The sequence below is a fragment of the Tauraco erythrolophus genome, chromosome 7, assembly GCF_009769465.1.
Source record: "Tauraco erythrolophus isolate bTauEry1 chromosome 7, bTauEry1.pri, whole genome shotgun sequence".
Lineage (NCBI taxonomy): Eukaryota > Metazoa > Chordata > Aves > Musophagiformes > Musophagidae > Tauraco > Tauraco erythrolophus.
The window spans coordinates 27,674,505-27,693,684 of record NC_141471.1 but is presented as its reverse complement, the minus strand read 5'-3'; the positions used below and the strand labels follow the sequence as shown (position 1 = coordinate 27,693,684).

The following is a 19,180-nucleotide window of genomic DNA, read 5'->3' as shown; positions in this document are numbered from 1 at the left end:
TCTATAAGCAAGTAAAGCTAAGCTCTTAGAAACAAGCAATAGGGAGAATTAGTATTTGAGCTTTTCATTGTTATATTAAAAGGTCTTGAATACACATCTCCTGCGAATAAGTCAGCAGCCTTAAAGTTACCTACAACCCAACACTGCAGTAGTGTTTTTTAAGAACACTGCTATTAGGTGCTGAGGTGGAATGGGAGAAGAAGAAACCAAGACAGGGAAAGTTGGCTAAATATGTTTCTAGATCATGTTTAAAAACATTCTCTTAAGGAGAGTGTTCAAATGTGCACTAATCTGAGGAAAGTAAAAAGGAAAAAGACTGTGAAGATCAAATAGCCTTAACTCAGAAGAGCACTGCATCTATCCAAAGTTTTAGCAGAAAGCTTCACACCAGAGCATGTGTCTCCTACAGCAGGATTTTGTAGAAAAATGCAATCTTTTCATTTTAGTGTATTTTAAAAACCCCACTAAACCCCTGAAAACAATCCATAGAAAAGCAGAGACAGCAAAAAAATCAGTGTTAAGTGCTGCTCTTACTCATCTAAAATACTAACTTGACTGAGAATAAGAATAAGGCCCCAGGAATAACTTCTCATGTTAAGGTGCACATATTTGTCCTACATGGAGCCACTGACTTCTAGATTATTGCAGCTGGGAAATGTTTAATGATAACATGGAAGATTAATTGGATGGCACTTAATAAGTCTTTTGCTAGGAAGAGCTACAAATGCATCCTACATTTTCAGCTTTCATCTTTACCTTGCTGCCAGGAGTACCGGGTTGTCCCTTTTGACCATCCAGACCATTGTGTCCCTATATTGAGTAAAAAAATAATATTAAGTATATATTTTCCCACTAATGGTTATACACAAACTCTTAGTCTTGTAAGGTAAATCCTTCTTTCCATACAAAATGATTTCCTAATGTAATCTTATGATTTAAAAAAAAAATAAAAATCATTCTTTCATATCAGGAGGTATTAAAAACTTCAAAGAGGTTCATGCACTTAGAATATATATTCTTAAATTTGAGATTTCCAGGACTTTCCAGCATGCTGAAGTGTTGTCAGTCTTAACTACTGAGGGAAAAAGAATATATATACTCACCCTAATTCCCTTAAAGCCGGGCAGACCAGGAGTTCCAGGGAAACCACGAGCACCCTAAAAACACACAGCGCATGAATGATTGTCTCTCATATTATATACTGCAGTTAAAAAGAAAGAAAAAGTGTAAGTCTGTCAGTAAAACTACTGAGTAGATTTGGGCTATGATCATTCAAGAGAGCAACACAGTCCATTCCCAAACATCCCAGGACCGGACTTGTTCCAAGACTAAGAGGAATCAACCTGATTTTCCAGTTCTGAATCTCAGAAATTTCATGCACTAACATGTGATAGCACAGCTGTTTTAGCTTTCTATGCCGAGGTGCCTGCTCACCTGCTCCTTTATAACTCCCCACTATGTCACTTCTGTTACTAACTACGCTAACTTTACTGGAGGGGAAAAAACCCACAAAACTAAAGCATAACTATACAATATCCCTGAAGGTAAGAACTGAAATCAGATTAATCCATATAGGGAATATTGCTAGACTGTTAATGTGGTGCAATTCAGAAATGTCATTAAGTTTTGTTGATAAGAGAACTGTTTTGTATTGTATACAGTGGATCGCCACATACCTGAGGGCCAGCCACACCCCTCTCACCAGGTCTTCCAGGTTTTCCAGGGTGACCCTAAAAAATGCAGTAAAAATGCACTAAGAAAGCTCACTCGTTTTATAAAATAACAACATAAGCCATTAAAAAAAAGAAAGACACTGGCAAAGTTTCTCTTTTTCAATAAATATAGAGAGCTTGTTAGCTTTCAAGTTTATTTCTTCCTGTATTCAGGAAGCTAAATTTGGAGAGGTTTTGAAGTTATCTATTTTTCTGTACATTTCCAACATACAGCATCTCTTGTACTATAAAATAATTATTTCAGGGGTTTATTTATTCTATACAATATCATAGAAAAATGTAAAAATAGAATGCTTAGCTTAACAATAACCTAATGTTAGAGTTGAATCACAGCCCCAAAAGAGATGGGAAACATTTAATAACCACTTACGTCTTCACCAGCCTTTCCTGGAGGACCAGGGGGACCACGGGGACCCTGAGGACCCTGTTAAAAATAGATTGAGGATTACTTAAAGCATCATTCTTCAGATAAGTCTTTTCACTGGTGTCTGAGTTGAGTTGGGGCACAGCTGGAGCCTGAGCTGAAGCAAGGTCCTTCCATCTTAACTGACTTTGCACTTTATGATTCCAGTCTGAAGGACTCTTGAGTCTGAGTGTTCAGTTCTCCTTCTGCAACAGGATCAAGCAGGAATATCTAACTCAAACATTTAAGGACGTGCATATGGATAGGAGAAATGGGCCTAAGCATTACAAGTCTACTTTGGTGTCCTATTTGTAATGACAATCGTATGTGAAACCTGTACTTACTGTTTGACCAGGTTCACCAGGCTCACCAGGAACACCTTGAAAACCAGGAGGACCCTAGAAGAGGAGGGAGACTTGGTTAATATTTGAACAGGCTATTTTGTGATTTTACAGGTATGTCAATGTTAATTAGTCAGTTGGAGAGATGAGACTGTACTTACAGGGGGTCCAGATGCTCCAGGTGGGCCTCTAGGTCCCATTAAACCCTAGGGGAGAAAAATGACAAAATCTTTAAAAAAAAATCACCATTATCTAATCTCATCTATAACACCAATTCCTGGTATTCCTAAAATATTGGTAAGCATTACAGTTTTCAGTGTGCAATGTCCAAATCAAAGTAGAGGAAGTTAGGAGATCTGCATGAATTTACAGAGGCAGTCCAAGTGCAAACAGATCTTCTAGTGGCAAGGAACCAGCACAAAATCCAGTGAGATGATTAAGAATGTACCATTACGGCTGAGAATCTTGTGATAAAGCTCTTAATCTGTTCTGGCTTGATAGTAAGTACACTGGTTCATTCTTCTATGCACCTTCTTCCTTTCTGTGCATAAGCTTCCAGAGTTTAAAGATGAAGGTCAAAACAACACATTAAGAAAGGCTAAATTTTTGGGCCTGTCAATTTTATCATGATTTTCAAGTAGAGATGTCAGAGAAAAAGATCATTAAAATGGTAGGAAGGTAAAAGGGAAAATAAAGGTATATAAATGGCAGTGTTGCCATGAACTGAGAGGCTCACATATAATTTTGTAAAGAAATTGAACAACTCTTACACATAATATTTACACATCTATTTCAAATAATGATCAACTTCTAAATATTAGATATTTCATTTTGGTTTTGATTAAATTATCTTCATTTCACCTCCAAAATAAAGCACTAACATACTCTTCTTGACTGAATTTAGAAATTACATACATCTTGGCAAAAAAAGGATCAAAGATCACTCTTAAAAAAGAAATTTCCATAGATTACTGCACTTTCTTAAGAGTTGTCTAAAGCTTTACTAAGCAAGCAAACAACTTTGAAATGAAATTTAATTTAGGCTTCTATTGTCCAAACAAATGTTTTATGAGATGTTTCAACAGAAACCATTATGTTTTTAATTGGTTTTAAAACTTTCTTGGGAATTCTTTTAGATTTTCTCATTACAAGATTAAAATCACGTGCCAGCTTTTCAATGGCTTATGTAGCTTTCCCGTAAGACTGAATAGCTTTTATTAAGGGAAATAAATGCATATTAAATACAAGCATTTACTTATGGAAGCTAAAGCAATCTTGTGGCTACAAAAATATGCAGTAATTCTAGGAAAAAAAAATTGTTTCTGACAATCTGAATCATATGTGCTGCAGAAGCCCTGTGAATAACCTCTTCACATATTATACTCTATAATTGGTTTTCTCTTTTCTGTCTTCCCAATCTCTCATATTTTCTTTATCAAACTTAAAAATTTCTCATAGTAGGTAGATTCTACTGCTGTTGCTGTCAGATGAACACTAACTGACACAAAAATTGGAACTTAGAAATTGTGACACCCAAAAAAAATCCACATCTACATTTTCTAATTTACTTATTATTTATTGTCAGACACTGAGGGCAGAACTTGATTATAGATACTCCTATTTTCCTATATTTAGTATCTAAATGGATGTCAAAATATTTTCAAAAATTCATTTAATGTTAGCTGGTAACAAGCAGTTGACCCAGAATAATCCTGGGTAGCCTTCATCCTGCTGATCACCCACCAGATGCATTGTTTGTGATGTCAATGTGTGTGGTGAATTTAACCCATATTCTACTATCTGTGTACACTGAAAATATCTGCTAACATTAGGAAGGGTTAGGAATCCATGCAGAGAGACAATAGACTCCTTAAATGACCATCTGGACATAGTATACAGCAACCAAGGAAGATTCCTCCTCAGAATAGCCTTGTAGTAGCAAGTACTAACATTTGATTACTGAGAATTAAATGTGGTGGCCAATTTCTGACCAAACCTGTGCAATCCAAAGATATCAAAAGGGTTGTACAGCCATGGGAAAAAAAACGGCCACCAACTGGAACTGAGACACTGAGTTACTTTTTAGATCTATGCCTGCTTCAGAGAGTAGCTTTACTATTGATCTCGTTCCTAAAACACAATCTTCTGGCTCCATGTGGGTAAAGTAATACTATATCAAAGTAGATGTGCTATCTGACGTCAGATTATGAGATTCACCGATTCATAAAAGTGTGGTCAACAGACCGGATTAAAGCACAAGACCCAGAAGTGCTATATTCGAGTTAAATGTACAGCCCCAAGGCCCTATTTCAAGTCCTATGACTACATTTAAAACACTTCACGTTGCCCTACATCAGAGGATCAGTTTACAATCTGACTCAATACATGATCAAAACACTGATTTTAAAAATCTTTGCGTTAAAACAGCTGGATTAGATTCAAAGGAAAATACTAAACACGTTATCTATGCAGGTTATCAAGTGCTAAATCATATACTTACCATAGGTCCTGGGCCAAAATCAGCTGCTTTAGATGGATCATATTGAGCAGCGAAGTTCTGTAGGTGATAAAAAGTTTGAAATTAAAATATTAAAAATTTTACCTTAAAAAGTATTGATGATTATCATTCTACATCTGTCATCTGACTTGCTACACTTGCTCTATGGTATGTTAAAGCAGTATACATAAAACTCAGTAAACATAGCCCTATCATAAATACTTTTCTATTCACTTGTTTCCCGAAAGACTTGATTTTACTAGGAAGGCCTTTCACACAATGGCCTCAAATATCTACGCAGTAGTGACAGAGAGGCACTGCAACAGCATGAACTGAAAATTAAGAATGTAAACTTAATGCTCATTTAAAATGGAAAACTTTCTGGAAACCCCCAAATCCTTCTGCCTAATTTCCATTAAAAGAAGTTATATGTACTTTTTCACCACATTGCTTAAGTAAAATTCATGTATCAGCCCTGACTGACTACTGGATGAGGTGAGGCTTTCAGCTTCAAAAAGTTCTGAGGAGCACGCAGCCTCAAAAACACTGCACTGGATTTTTCATCTTTTATCAGTGTAAGTCTTGTAGGCAAATATACATCTAGTTTTATAGAGTACATTTTCCTTCTTCACTAAAATGGAAAAAAGTTCTGTACAGTATAACTAAAAATTCTTTTCTTGCTTCTTTTGTTTTATTAGCATATTAAAATAATGGAAACTAATTAAAGCAGTTTGGGGTTTGCTAATAGGAAAATAAATTACTGCTATTCATGTTGAAGGTAAAAAGGGTATTCTTCCATGCCGGAGGATTTTCTACACTTGCTTAATACGACACTGTCTATGTCTTCATGTTCCCTGTGCAAGCTAATGTCCAGCAAAGAGTTAAAGCCAGCGTTCTTCAGAGAATACATGATGGACACTTCTGCAGAAAGTGTGCATGTGACACAGTCCACTGACGTTTTGAAGCATGAATACAGAGAGAAAAGAAAAATTTTAAAGGAAGAGCAGTATTGACTCTTAAGTACGGACTTTTAGCTTTAGGGTAGTCTTCTTAAGCTAATTCCAATACGGTTGCTGTCTCTTGAACCCAACCGCAAAGTGCCGTTTCTTTCCCCTCTCTGCTTAACAGCACAGGCTTCATTTAGGCAATTCCTAATCCACACAAGTTATGGCCATACAAATTTAATGCTAATTAACAGAGTTGATTTGCTCCCGTGCATAAGTCCCTATTGAATAGAGAATCCAAATTTGCCATGGAAAATATACATCCTAAGGAGAGTTTCATCGGAACTGGGACCATGAATTTCATGCCGATCAGAAGAGAATGTTTCTTCTACGTTCCAATGCAACAACAGAACTTTCCTGCAGATATGTATTTAGTCTTTGGATGCCACAAAGCACAAATGATCAGTATTTCAGTAATAGAAAGTTTGGATGCCTTACTCCGCCAAGACCTGGAGGACCAGGGGGGCCTGGAGGACCTGGTAGACCGTCTTCACCATCTCTGCCTGGTGGACCTGGTGGACCCTAGAGTCAAAAAGTGGATTATAAAGTGAACATTAGAAGTGGCTAAAGAAACCTCTGAAGTGATAAATTCATTAACAACCAGACGCCTACAGCACACACTACGGCAGTGCTGTATATGCAGTTTTGATAAACAGCTAACTTTAGAAAATAAGCATAGCCTGAATTTACACTGCCTTGCCACACCTCGTATCAGATATTTACCGTAGTTTCAGATTTGGGAAGATTTATGGGGGCAATATTGGATCTAGGCTACCTAAGCATAACCTCCAAATTGAGAAATTTCATTTTAAGCAACCAAATTTTTGACCCATGAGCCCCAAGCAACCCATGTGGACCCACACAGCCTGTCAGACTCTGGTAGCGACAGCCTAAAATTTGACCAAATGAGGACTCGCAGCTGGTATGAGCTAACAGATCCCGTGTAAGTCAGAGGCCAGTTTTTAATCAGTCTAGACTATTTGCTGGTATAATTGCAAATTCAGTCACAATAAAACAGTGCTCTTCTACAGATTTTTGATACTGTTGCTCTGTTACCACCGTCATAACTTCTTTTACACATATTGAAGTGACATGTGTTCAGTCCAGCAACATTTGCCCTTATGTTCTTTCATCCTCAATGCACAAAGCTGGTCAAGTTTTGCCATTGTGGCAATTGAGGTGAAGTATTTCATTTGGTCTGTATTTTGGACCCATTTCAGTGCTGGATGAAATCCACAGTAAAGGTCTTAGGAATTTCTAAAAGAGCAGGATTAGCCTTGCTGTCTTCAGGACAAAGCATGTATCTCATTTCATTAAACAGATTTGGTTAGTGGTAGCCTAAAGTAAATATCCAGTTTATCCAGCAAATATCCAGGGTATATAGATATACTCTTCCTAATAGCTGTCATTATGGTCATCAGCATATCATGATCTAAGAAATTTTCAAGAGCTACCTATCCATATTAAGGCTTTTCAATTTTCAGAAGATACAAAATGTTATAACTACACACTGATCAGATAAGGATGTTAATTTCAGAAGACTACTTTACAAAAAGCAGCAACAATGCAGAAGCAAATCAGAAAAGCAGGTATGAGCAACATGAATGAGCATTACAATTAAATTATTCAACTGTCCTTATTGTGGTTATTTTTACGGTAGCCTTTAACAGTACAATATCCACTTTGACTGATAGAATGTAGATGACAAATGTCTAGGTGCTAAGAAGACAGCTTTTTCAAGTCATCTTTGGAGGCACAGGTAATGAACGATCCTCAAGGCTAGGCTTTGTCTATTTGGGTTTGACGCAGAGAGCTTATTATCTGTACATCATACTGTTCAAAGACTACATCTTTATGTGAGAACTTTCCCTTCCATGTTTTCATGCGCTATTTTCACTGCATGTGGCTGGAAAAAAAAGTTTTTCGAACCATCGCTTGGATTGCTAGGCTGCTGTCTGAACTCAACCACATCTGCTCAGGCACAATGACCATAATCAGGTCAGCGAGGTATTACCAGGGCAGAATTTGGTAAATAGATAACTTGGTTTCTTTTTAACAAAATTTTACATGCAAGCTTCTACAGGTACATTCATTTAATCTCACATCAATGCCTAAATTTAGTTTTTTCCTACTGGTCTTCCAACAACTGTTGTTCAAAGATCACAAACAAATGAATGTCAATCTAATTCCTTACCCTTTCTCCCCGTGGCCCTTTGTCTCCTCTAGGGCCCTGGTGGAACAAAATAATACTTAATGAGTTTCTGTGGAAATTTTCCAGGACGATACAGGGAAACAGATACATAAAAAACAACTAATGTACATGAAAAGGGGAAAGCAGACTGCACATACAAGTCCAATAGCTATTTTCCACAGATAGCATACTCTTTTCCCACAGTAAGTTATCAGAAATTACTTAGTCACTGTCATTACTACATCAGTTAAAAGTATCACTGCACAGTCCACAGCAGTACTTGCAAAGTCATTTTTAGTCTCTACTGAACAACTGACTCTAATGTAACAGTAGCAACTTTTAAAAATAAAATAAAATCCATTTAGCCTTTTAGACCTGTATGGATATTTCTGTACTGTTCAATTCACGTAAATCTTTCCAAAGGAACTCTTGTTGAACAAGAATGCTGCTTTGATGCAGTTTAGTTCTTGGTATGCTTAGTTTTGCTCTTGGGTAAAGAAGCTTAAATCCAATAATTGAATTTACGCTGGTGTTAAGATGTTGCACCCATTGTTCCCTGCTTTTTACTTCCTACTCATCTCAGTGCTACTGTTATTCTCAGTGAATTTAGTCAGTTTTCCTTTCACCCAATATTCAACAAAATATTCATCTGGTTTGGAATATCTGATATCACCTACATTTCAAGACAAGAAAAAAAAAAAGTGCTTACCTTCCGCCCTGTAGATGCCTGAAAAAAATAAAGCAGAAAATTTTTTAAAAAAGATGCAATTTCTCGAAATATTTTAAACAAAAATACTGCATAAACTTAGACTTGTCTTCTTACATAACTCTGTAATTTTTCTCAGTACAGTATATTTAAGTATGTCCTATGGGTTTTAAATTACTATGAAGGCTAGGAGTTTATTCTATAGCAAAGATACATGTAACTACATTAGAACGTTCTGATGAAGACTGACAATTTTACACATATTGCAGCCTACAAAACTGGTATAAATGAAAGTCACACCTGAGTTCTTCCATAATCCTTCTGTGCAATGAAATTTAGGCTATAAGTCTAGCTTTAAAGTACAGTCGTCTCCAATCCAAACTGTCAGGTATAATGTCCAGACACCACTGCTCCCTTACTTTCTCCTCATGGTCTTTACACCTATGAAGGCAGTCTCTTAAAAAGGCCGTCCCACTTGAGAAATTGGGGTGGGTACATTTCCAGGCAATCCCTGCAGGATGTAATCAGTATCTTTCCATGATCGTCTTGGGAATTAATGTTAGTAAATGATACTGCCATGAGAAAGAAGTCTAGCCTGTTAATTGAGGTTGAATGTTACATATTAGATAAAAAAATAATTATACTGACCTCACTCACATCTGGAAGAAAAAAGGAAAGAAAAAAAAGATATAATTAGCGCGTGGATTCAATTATTTTAAAAGGTTTACATTTCAATGGTTTTAAATTAAAATTCACATTTGTTAATTATCTTAACGCAAGAAACGCTAATGAAATTAAAACAAGTAATACGGTTGATACACCAAAAAGGCAGACATCTTTTAAAAGCCTGCTCTAAATACACTTAAACATCTCTCCATGGAAAAAAACGCACATATCTATTTTCTCACGTGTGCATGCAACAGATTAAATAAACCCAGACACGCTGACACATGTGAAGATATTAAATTGCAGGAGTAATCTCAAATTTTAATATAAATGGCCCCATCTCACTTTTTATGGAGAGCAGTTCTACTTAAACATACCTATGTCAAAAATTTCCCGTAAAATTTCATTGTGTTTAACAGAGAACAGCTTGAAATTATTAAACACCAAATAGCAAATAACTCTCTATGTTATTTACTACTAAGTAAGCTCTTGTTAATCAGTTGGAGATATTAATTTTCAAAAATCTGTTTTCCTAATTTCAAAAAAATTAAAAATGTATTTTGGCTGAAACTTACCACGCTAAAAACATCTGGCGCCACACTTTAATGCCAGCAATTTGACACTAACTAACAGGTTGTTGGGTGGGGTTTTTCCCCCACAAAATGTCACTTTGGCAATGCACGATGACACTAAATTCAGATGGTTCATACAGCGCAGCAAAAAAGGTGGCAACAGTGAAGTGCTGACGGCTGTAAAGCACTGAAGCACCGATTGCCAGCATTAACTCAGCATAAAAAAGAAACTGCTGCCCCCAGGTGATCGGGACACCAACGTCAGCTTATCTCGGGAAAAGCGAGGGCGGTCGGTACGGCGGGATGCCCAGACGAACCGCTCCGTCTCCTCACCCTTAGCGACGGCGCTGCTGCCGCCGCCCGTCACCGGGATGAGGGCGGGGGGGGAATGTCCCCCGCCGCGGGCTCTCGGGCCTCCTCCGGGCCACCGTGCCGCCCACCGCCACGACTGCCGCCCCGCCCCGCCGCACGCCTGGCTGCGGGCGGGGGCGAGGCGGGGCGCAGCCGCCGCCGGCGGGCGGGGGGCACCGTCCGGAGGGCGCGGAGCGCCAGGAGCGGGCCGCGCACGGCCGCTCCCTCCGTCCCGCAGGCGCGGTCAGACGCGTGGTGAAATCTCTAGTTCTCCAGAGAAAAGGCGGCGAGGGGCTGTGGGAGGACATGACAGGATGCTGCCCAGCAGGGAGGCAGGGGGAAGGCTCCGCTTCTGCCCAGCCAAGGGCGTGCGGCGCGTTTTTTTCCCACCGCAGGGTGTGTGTGAGGAGCTGCGCTCCCCCGCCAGCGAGGCGGGGAGGACTAAACCCTCTTGCCCGCGAGTGGCGGAGCGCCGCGCTGCAGCCGCGGGGAGCCCCACTCCCTTTTTGCGCTAGAGCTAGGCAACACGCTTCCCCTGCCTCGTACGGCCTTTCCCTCTCCGCGCGGCGAGCCACCCGGGGAGCCGGGAACCGCCTTCCGTTGCCGGGCTGGCTCGGAGGGCGGCCAGCGGCGCTGCCCGCCGCAGCGGCCCCGCTTCGCCTCCAGGGGGCGCCGAGATGCGCAGCGGGGCGGCGGCGGCGAGGGGGAATCCGGCACCGGGGTGCCTGCCGCCCGGCCGCCCTCCCCTCGGAAGGAAGGGGCAAAGCCGCCGCTCTCCCACTCCTCCCGGCTCCCCCGCTTCGGAAAGTGCGCCTGCAGTCTCACAGAAGTGCAGTCCGGGTGCAGCCTGGATTCTTCCGCTCGCCGTAAACGCTCTCCTCCTATAGCCTTTAGGCATCTGCGCTTGAATTGGGTCTTTGCATTCTCCTTTGGTGCCTGTCTTTTTTTGTGGGTTTTTTTGTTTTTTTTTTTTTTTAGGGGGGATAATCAAGTTGGCCTTTTCGAGGAAAAAAAAAAAAACAACAAACCAAACCAAACGCTAGACTCTAATCTGAGACGGAGGTGGCAGTTTTATGAGATGGTCTCTATAGCTTGGGAAGTCGCAGCTCGACACTTCCAGCCCCCGCAGGCTACCATCCGCAGGGAAGACGTCTGGATAGAGCACAGAGAGCAGGACAGCCACCCCCTGACACCACCCATGCCACAAACAAGCTGAAAGCACTTACGTTGGCCTGTTGCTAGGTATGAAGTTACTGCAAGCAGCAACAAAATCCGTGTATCCACAAAGCTGAGCATGTCTAGTTGCAAGACATGCAGACTCCTTGTGGTGCAGAGTCCCTGGTCGGTGGTTAGCTATTACCTATGGGACGCAGGCATACAGTCTTGAGGAGTAACTCCAACCTTAGCAGAAACCTGCTGCCCGGGATGCTAAATTAATCAAGCCCCGGTCCGCCCTATTTATACCGCAGGAGGGTCCCGGGGCTGCGAGTCACCGGCGGCGGAGCAGCCAATGGGCGCGCGGCGGCCGCGGGGCCCGCGCGGCTCCCAGGCCGTCACGTGCCCCGTGTCTCCGGCGCGGCGCAGCAGCCTTGGCAGCGGCGGCCGCGGGGCGGAGGGGCCGCGGGGTCGGCGGGGGAGGAGGACGGGACGGGGGGGGGGGGCAGGGAGGCGGCGACGTTAAATTGGTTCCATGCTTTGAGGACGTGGACACTTTGAGGCTTTCGGAAGGAAAATCTGACTCGTCGTCTGATTTTTTTCCTTTTTTTTTTTTTTTTTCCAGACGTCCCCCGCCCCTCGCCCCGCTTTTCTGCGCTGCGCGGCCGGGAGCCTCGCCGGGCGGCCGGCTGGCAGCGGCCGGAAGGGCGCTCCGAGGGCTTTCAAAGCAGGAGCTGTCCAGGGCCTGTGGAGCCTCCCGCCCCGCCCGGACCGCTGCAGGGAAGCGGCCAGGGGCGCCGGGAGGAGGCTGAATCCGCTGCTCAAGCTCTCCCCGCCGTCCCACCGCAACCGAGGGGCAAAAGGCGACGCTCCCCTTCACCAGAGCTCCGAGGTGCCCGGCCCCCCCAGCACGGGGTGCGGACAGCCTGTCGCCCCCGTCCCTCGCCCCTCGCGTTTCCCCTCGGGCAGCCGGCGTGGGCGCTTGGCTCCCTGCGGCGAGCAGGGGCCAGCGACAGCCCCATCAGCCTGCTCGCAGCCGCGCCCGTCCGCGTCTCTTGGTTTGCTCGCCCCAGGGAGGTCTCTCCGGCCACGGCGCGGGCAGAGAGCCGCGAGTTTCTTCTCCCGGCTTCGCGGCCGCTCGGGCAGTGTGCGTGTGAGCGGGGGGAGCCCAAGGTCTCCCGGCAGCCGGCCGTCCCGAGAACTCTCCGCCTCCCGGCCCGTTAAACAGAACCCCACAGCGGCTCTCTGGAGCACGGAGAAGGATGGGTGCTGCCGGCAGCTCCCCTTCCCGCTGGCCACCCGCGCCCCCAACTGAGGGGAAAGCTGGCGGGGTTGCTTGCCACGTCTGTCCGGCAAACGCCTTCTCCCTTCTCGGGGCCGGGGGGAGGGGGGAGAAGGGGGGCCGCCGACCGCCCCACGGCGCTCAGGGAAGCCGAGGGGGCGGAGAGGAGGTGCCTGCGCCGTGCCTCTGAGGGCCGGCGGGGTCGGGCGGCCTCTCGGGGCGGGTAGCGGGGCCCCATCGTCCCTCCCCGGGCGCCGGGGGTCGGGGGCCTGCAGTCACTTGGGGTCGCCCATCTCGGCCGCGCCGGCCTCTGGCCCGCGGCGGCTGAGGACAGCTGACGTGGTCCCGCCGGCCGGGCCAAGCGGCGGCCGCGGCCAGCCCGCCTCCCCGCCCAGGGGCTCCTCCGAGGCAGGCAGCCGGCCCCCTCCCGGGCCCCCTCTGCTGCTGAAGGGAGTCCCGGGCGGAGGTAACGGCGGAGGCAAACGGCAGCCCCGCCTCAGAGCGGGCCCCCCTCTCCGGGGCGGAAGGGGCGAGGAGGGAGCCGCGGGATGCGGTGCTCGCCGCCTTCCCCTCTCCAGCCCCTGGGTGCGGGTCGCCAAGCAGGCGGGTCCGGCTCAGACGCACCAGCGAGCCGCGACGAGCCTCCGCGCTGGCGGGGGAGCCGCGGCGGGGCGAGCGGGACGGCTCCTGACGGCGGGACCGGCGGGGGCAGCCACCCCCGCAGCGGGGCCGCACCGCCTCCTGCCCGCCCCTGAGCGCAGGGCTCGTCTCTCTCGCCGCGCGGCCTCGGGGAGTGTGTCCAGCCCTTATTCCTAAGCTGCCGCCGGCGGAGCGTGCACAGAAAGCACGGGAAAGATGGGACACGGGTGTCCATCTGAGAGGGTTTCCCACAGAAGTTGTGTCCCAGGGGCTGCCGAAAGCAGCAGCCCTGTGCCATGCTTCCACGCGTGTCGGGGAGTGCCTGCCGTACCCAGGCTTGAACAGCCTCCCTGGAGCTGCCTCCACGTACAAGACATTCCCTAGCGATCAGGAGTGCTGATGAATCATAGAATCATAGAATGGTTCGGGTTGGAAGGGACCTCAAAGATCATCTAGTTCCAACCCCCCTGCCATGGGCAGGGAAACCCTCCACTACACCAGGTTGCCCAAAGCCTCATCCAACCTGGCCTTGAACACCTCCAGGGATGGGGCATCCACAACTTCTCTGGGCAACCTGTTCCAGTACCTCACCACCCTCAATGTAAAGAATTTCTTTCTTATATCTAACCTAAATCTGCCCTCTTTCAGTTACGGATAACAAGCGTGGCAATGCACGGAATTAAATGGCATATGGAATTAAACCTGTAGTTTCACTAAAAAAATTAATAATACCATGAGCATTAGAAAAAGGTGACCTAACAAAATATGCCTGACCCCAAAATCGGAGCCCAACAGGTGATATATTGAATACCTGTATATTGAATGCAATATGATACATTGAAACACTGTGATAAAAGTATGTGGCATAAACACTACATAAGTACTCTTTCAGATTCTATCTTTTATGTGAATGATATTACTTTAAATCAAATAAGATTTAAAGTTAACCTGGACAGCAAAGATAACTACTTTAAAGTTCATACCAACATAAACCTATAATACCTCAGCGAGCTTCAAACAAATAGAAATTAGGATTGAAATTAGGCCCAAAGCACTGAGGCTCAAGTTCAAGAATTAGTATTTCCTGACATCTCCACTTCCAGTGAGTAGTGGTGTCATTTTTTTTAACTTGTCATTTGAAATCAATCATTAGATTCTATAGCCAGAGTTTTTCTTCATTTTGTCAAATGAATTGTGACTCTGCTGCATCAGCAGAACATTTATTGCCTGTTTATAATGGTAAGTAAAGTCTTTTGAGACAAAATCTTTTCTAATTGTATATACATAATGTCAGACTTCTCTTTGCCCACTTTTATGCATGTTTTCAAGAAATGATAGCCCTTTTCTACTAATGGAATACTCCAATGGTGCAAGAATGTACACACATTCCTGACCAAGCCAAACTAAATCACTATTCCCCTCCATCCTACACATGAAGTTTCCCACAGGAAAGATAAGCCCTCATCCCAAAGAAGGGAACCCTCCCTTCAAAGGAACTGCCACTTCTACCATAAAGCAAATGGCTGAGGGAGACAGAGCCAGAAGCTCAGCGACACATAAAACCTGTTGAGATGCTGTGAAACTACAGCTCCTAGGCCTCCAGCTCCAGGTCTCTTTTCAACAAGCCACTATGCTGAAAAACGTGTAACTGACGTTCTCTAGGACCGGCAGCTTTGACATAACAGTCTCAGATGTATACCTGACCTTTGGAACCTATAGAGCTCTTGGCCATTTTCTTCACTAACATTCATCCATAGTCTTTTTCCGTATTTTGAGGAAAGATGAGGAAGGAAAAGAGAAATATTTTTTTTCTCTCTACTATCAGCACTAATTCAAACAAATGATTTTAGGGTAAGTTCAGCTTCCTGCAAAGTATCTTTGTCATACAGATATTGTCACAGCTTCTGTTGCGAAGGTAGGCTACATTGCTCACCTCCTCTATCTAAGCATGTAAAAGAATTCTTAGAAAGTTGGGGAAAAAAATCAACGTATTTCCCAAAAAGGTAGTGCTCAGTGAATTTGGATCTATAGTGTGAACTCGGAAAATGTATTTTCCTTAAAATGCAGTTATTACAAATTATGACTATTATGAAAATATCTTTACTTGTAGAGGGACTCCTGAATTAACAGAAGTGACATGACAGCTTTTGGATTCATTAGCATATCAGAAGTGATTTGATCGGCCAGCTTTAACAAGGAAACATCTAAGAACTCATTTTTACTTTGGATCATATCTGTTTAAAGGAGCTATTTCACACTGAAGCCAGTAATGCTTATGGCACAATTTGAACTGAAACTGATGATAACAAAAAATAACCTCTGGAAAATTTGCTGTTAGGGCAAGCTTTGAAAGAGATGAGTTTCCAGGTGATGTTGAAGCAGATTTATTTCTCATCATTTTGAACAATTCATTAGAATGCAGACCTAAAATTCCAAAAAATAGAACTGTTTTTAATACATACACTGGGAAGCATTTGTCCTGCCTACTCCTTCAAAACTTACCAGCCAACCATTGAGCCATTGTCCAGCCAAACAGTTTAATACCCACTGGCCAGTACCGCATTACAAGAAAACACAGAGCAATGCCAGAGTTTGGAGAAAGATCTGCATCTTTCTAGGCTGTCCCCAGACCTCATACCCCACGGTGGATAACTGGGTTTGGTGAGCTCTCAGATCCCAGTTCTCAGGGTGATATGAATGGAAGAGCCACAGTATTTGTGGTCAGTGCAAATAATTATTGATTTCTATACATCTATTCCAACGCAAAGCTTCACACATTTGTTCAGATAACGGATGCGTGCCCGACCACGTATCAGTAAAGGATGAGCAATAAAGTTGTGTAAGGGAAGTAGTTTCCCAGTGGGACTCCTTTGAATACTGGGACTGGTTGAGTTACACAATCTTGCTTTAGTCTTTGTTTTGTAGGATACATAGAGGGTCCATATGATTTAATGCAGCACTAAGATGAACCCTGGGTAGATTCTACTTGGTGTCTCCTGTGTAGACATATCAGCTTGATTAGAGCTGGCTTTAATAAAACTGTTTATGATTTTGCTCTTCACGTCTTAGCTTGGTTATAGTCAGTATCTTGCTCTGTATAACAAGGAGACTAGTACTTTGTCAGTGGAGAAAATACAGAAGGGTTACAGCATATTCCCCTCACTGCAATTCATTGTTTCATGTTTGCCATTCTTTTCCTGACTTCTTAGTTAAAAAAACAAACAAAAAAACTCTTGTGCTATACTCTTACAGCAAAATCCTGAGGAGAGATGACAGAGTGCAAGGAACTTCCGCCAGTCCTCTGCACCTTGTGTTGAAGGGCGGGGTATGCCAAGCTCCTGTGGTCAGGACGCTGTTCCCCTGTAGGACTAAAGGTATACAGAGATCTAAGAGCATGGCATAGGTACATAAAGAGAGTCATGACTTGGCTGGTCCATGGATCACCATTTAGAAGTAGTGTGTAGGGTGCCAATAGATACGGAACCAGGAAAACTGTTCTTTGTGCAAACAGCTCATAGCCATTGACCTCTAGTACTTCTTTGATATTTTAAGATAGTTCTTTCAGAATCATTTAAAGTGGCTTTTAAGAAATAGTCCAGCAAATTGATTTTTAACGAGAAACAAACAGGTTCTATGTGAACAGCTATGGCAGCTGCTTCCTTTAGTTCCTGTTCCCCAGTGGCTATGTACACTTGAAATAAATCATCACTCCTTGTTCTCAGCAGGAACAATGGTCTTGGTTTCTCAAAAAGGAACAACTGATAGGCAGACAGCAGCTCAGCAGCCCATGGAGGAGTGCGGTTGAAGGGATCAGTAGACAAATTTAATGGAAGATTTTCCTTGATTATACCTAAGTCAAGACAAAAAAGAGGACTGCTCAAGGCTGTTTCACTGAAACTGAGATGTATAGTCATCCTTCTCAAATGTGGTAAACTTCTACAGTGGCATTCGGTGAGCTTTCTGGGTAGTGTTTACTTATTTAAAGTATATACCGTATTTATTTTTATTTTTTCCTTTTTCTTTTTTGTTCCTCAAAGGCTACATATTTAGGAATTGAGGAGGTCAAAACAAAGACTTTTTCCACATATTGATAGAAGGCTTAGTTGGTCATTACTGGAGCCAAACCAATTTATCAAGGTTAAGTGCGTTCAGGACACGTAGACTACTTTTAAGATCATTATCAACTCGATCAGCTATGACACTGAAAGTCATCCAATAAAATAATGCAATTATGAATATATTAGTTTACATCTGAAAGCTAATTTTAAAACTAATTTTTTAAAACCATTTGGACTTTACCGCCATTCCATTTAATAAAGCTGTAAGTCTGCACGGCTGTTATAGACAGCCCTCCACACTGGCTCTGGTTCTGTTCTCACTCAGATAATGGAATGGAAACTCCCATTGACTTCAGTAGTAGCAGAGCCAGGCCAGTATTCACAATAGTGGTAAATCTCACAACCTTGGAAAATCTCACAAGTATTTAAGCCGTATCACAGAATTTTGGATCTTTTTTTTTTCCTGCTTTAAACATCTTTTTTTTTTTTTTCCTTGGGCCCATTCTATTTACCAACCTTAGAACTTTTTGGCTTAGGGCAGACAAAATTCTCATCAAAAACAGAAGACAAGGTAAAATTAAGGCTGGCGATCCTTAACTGATGATCCTTTTAAAATGATCATCAGTCTCAGTAAATTCTAGTAAAGGAAATTAAAGTAATGCTGGTAAGAATACTTTCTCTATATGAAAACAAATATTAATGGATTTGTGCAGACAGATTCTAAGTAACCTGGCAAGTCTCTGCTGTGTCAATGTGTTCTGGTACCAAGCTTGTACCACTGTTAATCAGCATGTTGCTGAAATGAAAGTCAAAAAACAGTATTAAAACTGTTCTAAAAACAGTATTAAAAAAGTTCTATTGCTTCTTTATGGCATAGCACTGTAAAGTGACAGCTATGGAGCCTCAGCCCCTGGGGACTTTCAGAATTTCCTTAATATCAGAGACAGAGAAAATAAAAATGAGAATGCAATGAACCTCACTTGTACGAATCTGCATAGATCTATTCCTTCCCATTCTCAATTGGTTTGGGAGTGATAAGGTCAAGGACTCAGAAGTACCTGAATAAAATAAGCATTGTAAAATGTAAGGCAGATATATCCACAAGCCCAGAATGTGCAAGAAAGAAAACTAAAACATGGACTCGGCCCTTAGAAGGGTCTTGGAAATACATGAGAAACTTAGAATGATGCATAACCTGGGAAATTAGCTGATTGGAAGTGTAACAATTCCCTGACTGAAAGTCAAATAGCCTTTTTGAACCGTACCATAACTATTGGTTCATGTGAAAACCTGACATCAGTGGAGTAACTGAGAATAAGCAAACATGATCAGGGGTTGCATTTGGTTTACGTGAAAATGTATTTGCACAGAAGCTTGTGGAGGGTATCACACAAAGCTTTAGTCATTACTTGATACAATTACTATAGCAATCAGAATCACACAGGTAATATTACAGGAGAATACTAAGTCATTGGTACCTTGCCTTGAAACCTACTACTGAAAATTAACTACTGCACAGTTAGAATAAAAAAAAATAATTTAAAGGAACATCAAAAGAACTCACAAACAGAAGTGTTTATAG

General features: G+C 43.1%; 1 protein-coding gene across 1 annotated transcript in view; it reads right to left on the bottom strand.

The window, feature by feature from the left end:
• The window catches only part of COL1A2 (collagen type I alpha 2 chain), a 40,855-nt gene extending 29,095 nt beyond the window's left edge, over positions 1-11,760 (bottom strand). The window contains exons 1-12 of the mRNA XM_086614658.1: positions 11,691-11,760; positions 9,524-9,534; positions 8,879-8,896; positions 8,173-8,208; positions 6,417-6,500; positions 4,978-5,034; positions 2,639-2,683; positions 2,481-2,534; positions 2,104-2,157; positions 1,677-1,730; positions 1,104-1,157; positions 757-810 (exon numbers count right to left, since the gene is read on the bottom strand). Of these exons, the coding sequence (XP_086470784.1) occupies positions 757-810; positions 1,104-1,157; positions 1,677-1,730; positions 2,104-2,157; positions 2,481-2,534; positions 2,639-2,683; positions 4,978-5,034; positions 6,417-6,500; positions 8,173-8,208; positions 8,879-8,896; positions 9,524-9,534; positions 11,691-11,760 (591 nt within the window). The remainder of the gene's footprint in view (positions 1-756; positions 811-1,103; positions 1,158-1,676; positions 1,731-2,103; positions 2,158-2,480; positions 2,535-2,638; positions 2,684-4,977; positions 5,035-6,416; positions 6,501-8,172; positions 8,209-8,878; positions 8,897-9,523; positions 9,535-11,690) is intronic.
• Positions 11,761-19,180: the final 7,420 nt, after the last annotated feature.